The sequence below is a fragment of the Myotis yumanensis genome, unplaced genomic scaffold (assembly GCF_028538775.1).
Source record: "Myotis yumanensis isolate MYYU_CA2020_CCGP unplaced genomic scaffold, mMyoYum1.0.hap1 SCAF_16, whole genome shotgun sequence".
Lineage (NCBI taxonomy): Eukaryota > Metazoa > Chordata > Mammalia > Chiroptera > Vespertilionidae > Myotis > Myotis yumanensis.
The window spans coordinates 46,079,535-46,086,564 of NW_027223767.1; the positions used below are offsets into that span (position 1 = coordinate 46,079,535).

Sequence of the window (7,030 nt, forward strand, 5' to 3'; positions counted from 1 at the left end):
TTTTAAAATATGGAAGGCATCCACAGCAAGTGAGAGGCGTGGGACAATGCAATTAGCCAGGTATGGTTGACTCACGAGTACAGGGCAGGGAAGGGCGGAACGGAGGCAAAGCAGGGAGAGAAGGAAGCGCCAAGCATCGAAGGGGAAAAGGAACATCATGAGTGGTTAAGCAGAGGAGTCCTGATCACATCCTTATTCCTCATCTTGACCACATTCTTGTTAGAAGATCTCTGGGCAGAAATGGGGGTGGGAGAGCTGGATAGCACGGGGCCCTGGTGAGTAGGCCATGGCCAGTTCTAGGAAGAGAGGAAGCAGGTCTGAATGGGGCAGTGGTTTGGGTAATGAAGAAGAGATATTTCCCAGGGAGCTCATCAGCACAAAATGTACCGGCTGAGGGGAAGGGGAGAAAGGAAGGAGTTGACAGGGTTGATGAGGAGGAGCAGGTGGGGAGAAGAAAGGTTCTATCCATGAGCACTCTCCTCAAGGCAGAGTCTCACCCTTCCACTGTCCAACAGAAAAACCATTGTGTGCAAAGGTGAGGAGACAAGGGATCAAGCTCAGAGCTCAAGCGTTGAGTCTGTGGTTAAAATACCGAATGGGACAGGGTGGTATAAAAGAAAGGCTCGCCAAGATGGGCCCTGAGAAGCTGGGGTGATGATTATCTGTGGAGTCATCTTCCCTGGGGCCACCCTGTTACCTTAACAGTCTATTTTGTAATGTTCTGTATTGCGTGTGAATTCCTCAAAGGTCTTGGTAAAACTGTCATGGATGGACATTTTAGCCAGACAGACCTGGCTGGGAACCTCAATCCTGTCACTATCAGCGTGACTTCATGCAAGTGACTTAACCTCTCTGAACCCCAGGGTTGTGTCTGTGACCACACCCAGGTCACAGAGTTGCTAGGAAGGTCTAAGGAAAGAACCTCTGTAAGATGCCTCGAGTGGTGTCTGTTGGCATGTGGGCGCTCCTTCCCACCCTGTCTCTCACCTCCCACTCCCACGATGGCATGGAGGTCTTCTGGGAAGACCCTACAAACCCCTCCGAGCTTCGCTCTTTCTTGTATCCCTCAGACTGAGTCCCAGAAGGCCCCTGGGCATCACCTTCAACTCCCTTCTCATCCGTTCAAGAACAGAGACCACACATGTTTGCATCAACCAGAAAGTCAGCTTTATTAGCCCATCACCGGCGGAGAGGAAGGGGAGACAGCTGGGACTTGCGCTGGGAGAACAGAGGCCTGACCCAGGCCTTCCGGGGGTGAGGCCGGTGGGCGGGCAGGAAGTTCTGGGAGAGGCAGCTCAGTGCTTAGAGCTCTGGCCCTGGCTGAAGCTTGAGGAGCCCTGCTCCTTGAGGAGGGGTCGAGTCTGGCGGCCGGAGGAGGAGGACACGGCTGTGGGAGAGAAGAGATGAGGTGAGAAGGACTCTAGGAGCTCAGCTGGCCCCACACAGGGAAAAGGGGGGGTGGGCGCTGGAGGCTCTGAAATGCCAGGGACCCTCAGGAGTCTTACCATCTCGGGAAGAATAGGATTGGCTGGATGATGACGTGTGCTGAGAGGAGAAACTGTGGGGGAGAAAAGGCAGAGCAGTTAGAGGTGCTGGGAGCAGCAGGGGGGCTGAAGGGTCTATGGAGTAGGACTGAGGGAAGGGGGTGCAGGGGCAGGCACTCACTGGGCATCCTCTCCCTCCAGCAGGCGGCGGTAGGTGGCAATCTCCTGCTCCAGCCGCGTCTTCACGTCCAGCAGGATCTGGTACTCCTGGCTCTGCTGCTCCATCTCACAGCGCAGCTGGGCCAGCTGCTCCTCCACGCTGCCGATCATCCCCTGGATCTGGGACAGCTGCATGCAGTAGCGGCCTTTGGTCTCCTCCAGGCTGCCCTCCAGGGATGCTTTCTGTTTGTGAGAGAACAAGAGAGTCACTGGAGGTGGTCACTGCTGCCCCTACAGGTCTCTGGGCATGTTTTCTGGGAGGTGCATGGGCTACGGGTGGGTCAGACAACATGGAGAAAAGTTATTCCACCATTCTAGGCCTTCATTTCTCCATCTATATAGTGGGTACAAGGATCCCTTCAGCCCCCCTCTTGGGGAAAGAGAGGTGGAACTGTATTGTGACTTGGGGGCTGGGGGGGCCGGGTTTTCATACCATGCTGAGCTGGGACTGCAGTTCGATCTCCAGGCCCTGGAGCACCCTCCGAAGCTCGGTCACCTCGCTGCGGTTACTCTGCACCATCTGGCTGTTGGAGGCCACTTCTTTGTTCAGCTCGTCGGTCTGAGATGGGAAAAAAGAGCAGAAGGTGTGAGGCACTCCAGCGGCCCCCCCGGCTGGGAAGTCCCGCAGGAGGGCTGAGGGCCCAGCCCCACCTTGCTCAGGAACCAGGCCTCGGCGTCTCGGCGGTTCTTCTCTGCCATCTGCTCATACTGGTCTCGCATCTCATTCAGGATGCGGCTCAGGTCCACACCGGGGGCAGCATTCATCTCCACGTTGACGTCCCCGCCAGTCTGACCCCGCAGGGCAAGCATCTCCTAGGAAGGGGTGGCAAGAGGGAGTCAGCTCAGCATCTATACCCCCCTGACCCAGCCTCCCACCAACAATGCCAGCAGCCACCTCACCTCCTCGTGGTTCTTCCTCAGGTAGGCCAGCTCCTCCTTCAGGCTCTCGATCTGCATCTCCAGGTCGGCCCTGGCCAGGGTCAGCTCATCCAGCACCCGGCGCAGGCCGTTGATGTCAGCCTCCACAGTCTGGCGCAGGGCCAGCTCATGCTCATACCTGGCGGACAGAGGTCAGGGCATCAGGTTGCATCCATGAGGCCTCTGAGGCTCAAGCCCTGCTGGTCCCCCTGGACAGAGAGCCCCACTGTTCACCCCCTGCCCTCTGCTCTCGGCCCTCAGACCAGCCACCAGGAGGCTCACTTGGTCCTGAAGTCGTCAGCTGCCAGCCTGGCATTGTCAATCTGCAGAATGGGCTGAGCATTCTCAATGGTGGCTGTAATGATCTGCAGAGGGGGCGAAGGGCGGGAGGCAGCGTTAACCACGATCCTGCTGCTCAGGGGCAAAGAATACAGAGGGGAGAGGGAAGTATCCCCACATTTGGGGCTTTCCTGGCTGGCAGGTCAGGCTCTATGCTTCTCCAGCCAGCCTGGGGTGCCTTCCCATCCAGCTCAGGGTGTGTAGGGGATGCACCCACCTCTCCTATCACCCCATCCTGGGCCCGAGTCTGAAAGAAGCTGAGCATGCAGGGAAATAAGAGAGTCAGGGTCCCAGGCCCAGCTCAGACACCTAGATGCTGAAAAAGGACCCCCGGCCACCAACTCTCTGAGTGGCCCTGGGCCACTGCCCCCAGGCCAGCCTCGGTCTCCCTGTTTGTAAAATGGAGATGCTAGCAAGTGGTTTTCTAAGAGCCACTGCAGCCATGACCTCTCTCAATGCTCCACCCACCAGAGCCACCCACCTGGCCCACCCACCTTGTTCCTGAGGTCCTCGATGGTCTTGAAGTAGTGGCTGTAGTCCTTGACTTCACTGGGCCGCTGCTTCTGGTACCAGTCACGGATCTTGACCTCCAGGTCGGCGTTGGCGTCCTCCAGGGCGCGCACCTTGTCCAGGTAGGAGGCCAGGCGGTCGTTGAGGTTCTGCATGGTGAACTTCTCATTGCCGGAGAGGAGGCCGCCATCGCCACCCCCGATGCTAGCACAGAAGCCACCGCCAAAACCACCACCATAGCCTCCTCCAAAACCACCACCATAGCCTCCACCAAAGCCACTACCCAGGGCTCCACCATAGCTGCTGCTGCTGAAGCCGCCGCCATAGCCGCCTCCCAGCCCGCAGGCCCCCCCGGAGGAGTAGCGGGAGGAGGACATGCCCCCGAAGGCGTTGGAGGCCCGGCAGGACCCTCCGCCCAGGACGGAGGACATGCGGCTGGAGCCACCGCCAATGCCACAGGAGCCCTTCATGGAGCCGGAGGAGGAGAACTGGCGGCTGCAGGTGGTCATGGTGCCGAGGAGGGAGGTGAGTGAGTGAGCGAGTGAGTCGGCAGAGAGAAGCGAGAGAGAGGTGCTCAGGAAGGCGGGGAGGATGCTGGGCTCCTGGAGCCCGGGCACCTTTATACATCCCTGGGAAGGCGGGGCCCTCCCAACTGCTGACTCCGGGCTCCCCTCCGGATTTCATCACTCCAGGTCCCGTCCAACTCCCCGCTCCGGATTACTCAGCCCGGGGTCGACTCACTTTGCTGTGCTGCTCGGAGTTCCCACCCAGCTTTGGGGGTGTGGGGCCCGAGAGAAAACACACACAAAAGCCGGTCGGTGGTGACTCAGGCTGGGCGGCAGGAATCGGCTCCTGTTCCCGGAGCCCGAGGGGACAGCAGGGCCTTGGCCCAGGTGGCTTTGTGTCGGCTGCGTCCCCGGGCGGTGAGTCAGCCCATTGAAGACTCCCTGCCCCACGGGGACAGCCTCAGCCATGCCGTCCCAGGGCCCCCTTGGGATGCAGCCGTGGGGATCTACACGCCTGGCTCTTGGCAGGAGAGCTGGTTCCTGGCCTGGCTCTGCCTCGCTCACTGTGTGACCTGAGACCCCTCACCTGCCCTCTCTGGGCCTGTTTCCCCTCAGCAAAGTGACCAGGCTGGGCTGGGTGGTCTTGGAGTCCCTTCTAGTTCCACAGACTCGATCTCTCTCTCTCTCCTGGAGGCTGCCTTTGAGCCCCTAGAACCCCCAGAAGTGGTGTGCACCATGGAACCAGCCCGCCCCGTGGAGCTGACCAGGTGGCAGCTTCAACCCCGGCTCTGCCCCTTATAAGCTGCATGGCATAGGCAGTCCTTTAGCCCCTCTGAGCCCCAGGGGTTTCTATCTGTAAAAGGGGAGGACACACCACCAGCCACAGAGGAACATGCATGAAGGACCCCTCTGGCCCCTCCCCGATGGCCAGCTCTGACCCTCGCCAGCTCCTTCAGCCCCCCACCCTTTTTTCCAGCACAGATGCCCCTCACCTACCCCCTCAAGCCCACCTCTTCCTGGCACCTTCCTCCCTCACCCCTGCCCTTTTCTCTGTACTTCTGAGCAACCCACCTCAAATACATTGCTCCACCTAATCACTGGGACCCACTATACACGGTGATGGGAGGGAGTCCCTGTCCTGCTACCAGTGCCATGAGTGACCCCTGGGAAGGCGGGGCCCTCCCAACTGCTGACTCCGGGTTCCCCTCCGGATTTCATCACTCCAGGTCCCGTCCAACTCCCCACTCCGGATTACTCAGCCCGGGGTCGACTCACTTTGCTGTGCTGCTCGGAGTTCCCACCCAGTGCCCTGTCCTGCTACCAGTGCCATGAGTGACCCCTGACCACACCATGGGCTTTTGAGTCCCCACACTGTATCCAGGGCTCAGTTCCCAGCAGTTTTCTCTCAAGTGTCCATAGATTCCTGGCTGGGCTCTCTCATGCCATTGAGAGAGGTGGGAAGGTGGCTCTCTGGTCACCTGCCACGCTCAGGTGTTGTCTAGAGTGCCCTACATGTGCCACACGATTCCCTGGGGGGCCTGTTCCTGCCACTAGTTCACAGACAGGGAGCTGGGAGGATAAGGGGGCTCCCCAAGACCCTAGTCAATGGGGAGCTGAGGTTGGAATCCCAGTCTGTCCGTTTGTCCAGCTTGAGCCCTTTCCACCATCCTGCGCCGCTCTCTCTATGCATCCCCAACATACATCTTTGTCTTGAACTCATCCTGTGAAGTAGAGGGAAACCAAGAGAGGGGGCGATTCCCCTAAAGTCACTAGCCTGGGACTAGAACCGAGCTCAGGCTATCTCTGAAACCCGACAAGGAACGGGTCCAGGCTGCCTGTCACTACTTGAGCCAATGGGGCAGGCACAGGTTTGAATCATGTATGAGTGTTTATTCCAATACTGCCGGCAGTATGGGGGAGCAGCAGGCCATCCACGAAAATCTGCTCTGCACCCCTGCATATGCTGATACGGGGAAGAAGGACAAAGATTACCTGGGAAAGTAGGAATGACAGGGATGGGGAAGCGGGCAAGGTGTAGTATAATGGTTACAGGTTACAGGCAATGCAGGCTGGTGGTCGCAAAGGGAGGGCACCTCCAGGACCAGATTGTTTTGGCAACAAGCTTGTTAAACTTTCCATGATGATAGGCAGCTCTGGAAGAGAGGAATGGACGCATTCCGAGGTTGACTCCCATGTCCCCGGGCATACAACTCTCAGCCAGGTCAGAATGTGCTTTCTCTAATCAGAACAGAACAATCGCGAATAACAGAGCATGATTAATGTGTCTTACAGCTATCGCGAGGACCCACTGTTCTATGTTTGCCCCTAACAACCGCACTCTCCCACAGTATCTTAGAGGCAGGGACCAAGGTGTGTCTAGGCTCAGCCTCTTCCCTGGGAGGAGCTCTGCCCACAGTGGGCATGACCTTGGCCCAAGGGCTGGAGGCAGGATTGGGAGGGTCTAGACCCAAAGTCAGAGGCCTCCTCGGGGTGGTCTGAGGGGTGACCCACAGAGCTGGCCACTGCCCTTGCTAGGAAGTGCCTCTGTCAAGGTGAGGAGCAGAGAGGGCCTGCCTCAGCCTGAGCTCTGCTGGGCGATACCACCTTGAAACTCTCTGCCTCAGCAGAGCCAGGCTTTGCCACAGCAGCATGGCGCTCCGTCAGTCATTGGCTTGTGGGCACAGGGCCCAGTGGTATTAGCAGAGCTGGGGCCCAGCACACACCTTTAGCACTAAGCCTGGGAGATGCTCCCTCCCTCCCCACACCCCGCAAATGGGTAAAGGGGCCTTGGAATTTTGAACAAAAAAAATCCTACCATCCCAGGTGTCAGGGTGGGCTGAAGGTCAGGGCCGACTACAGACTCATCACCCTCAGAACTGGAAATGACCTTTGAGGTCACCAAAGGCCACCAAGCTCCCACCAAAGAGAGTGAGAGACTTTTCCCAGGTTACACAGCATGGAGGCCGAGGAGCAGGGACTCGAACCCGGCTCTGGGAGCTTTCGCTCTCAGTCCCCAGCACAGCCTCCACCTCCTTTCTAATTGGATCACCTCCC

The 7,030-nt window shown here is 58.5% G+C and overlaps 1 protein-coding gene across 1 annotated transcript; it reads right to left on the reverse strand.

Moving 5' to 3' along the window:
* Positions 1 to 1,144: 1,144 nt before the first annotated feature.
* Positions 1,145 to 4,065, reverse strand: KRT16 (keratin 16). The gene is made up of 8 exons (XM_070393550.1): positions 3,455 to 4,065; positions 2,904 to 2,986; positions 2,604 to 2,760; positions 2,355 to 2,516; positions 2,137 to 2,262; positions 1,666 to 1,886; positions 1,506 to 1,558; positions 1,145 to 1,387 (listed from the first exon to the last, which is right to left on the reverse strand). Exons 1-8 carry the CDS (start codon positions 3,977 to 3,979, stop codon positions 1,296 to 1,298), a joined length of 1,419 nt encoding a protein of 472 aa, XP_070249651.1. The 5' UTR covers positions 3,980 to 4,065; the 3' UTR covers positions 1,145 to 1,295.
* Positions 4,066 to 7,030: the final 2,965 nt, after the last annotated feature.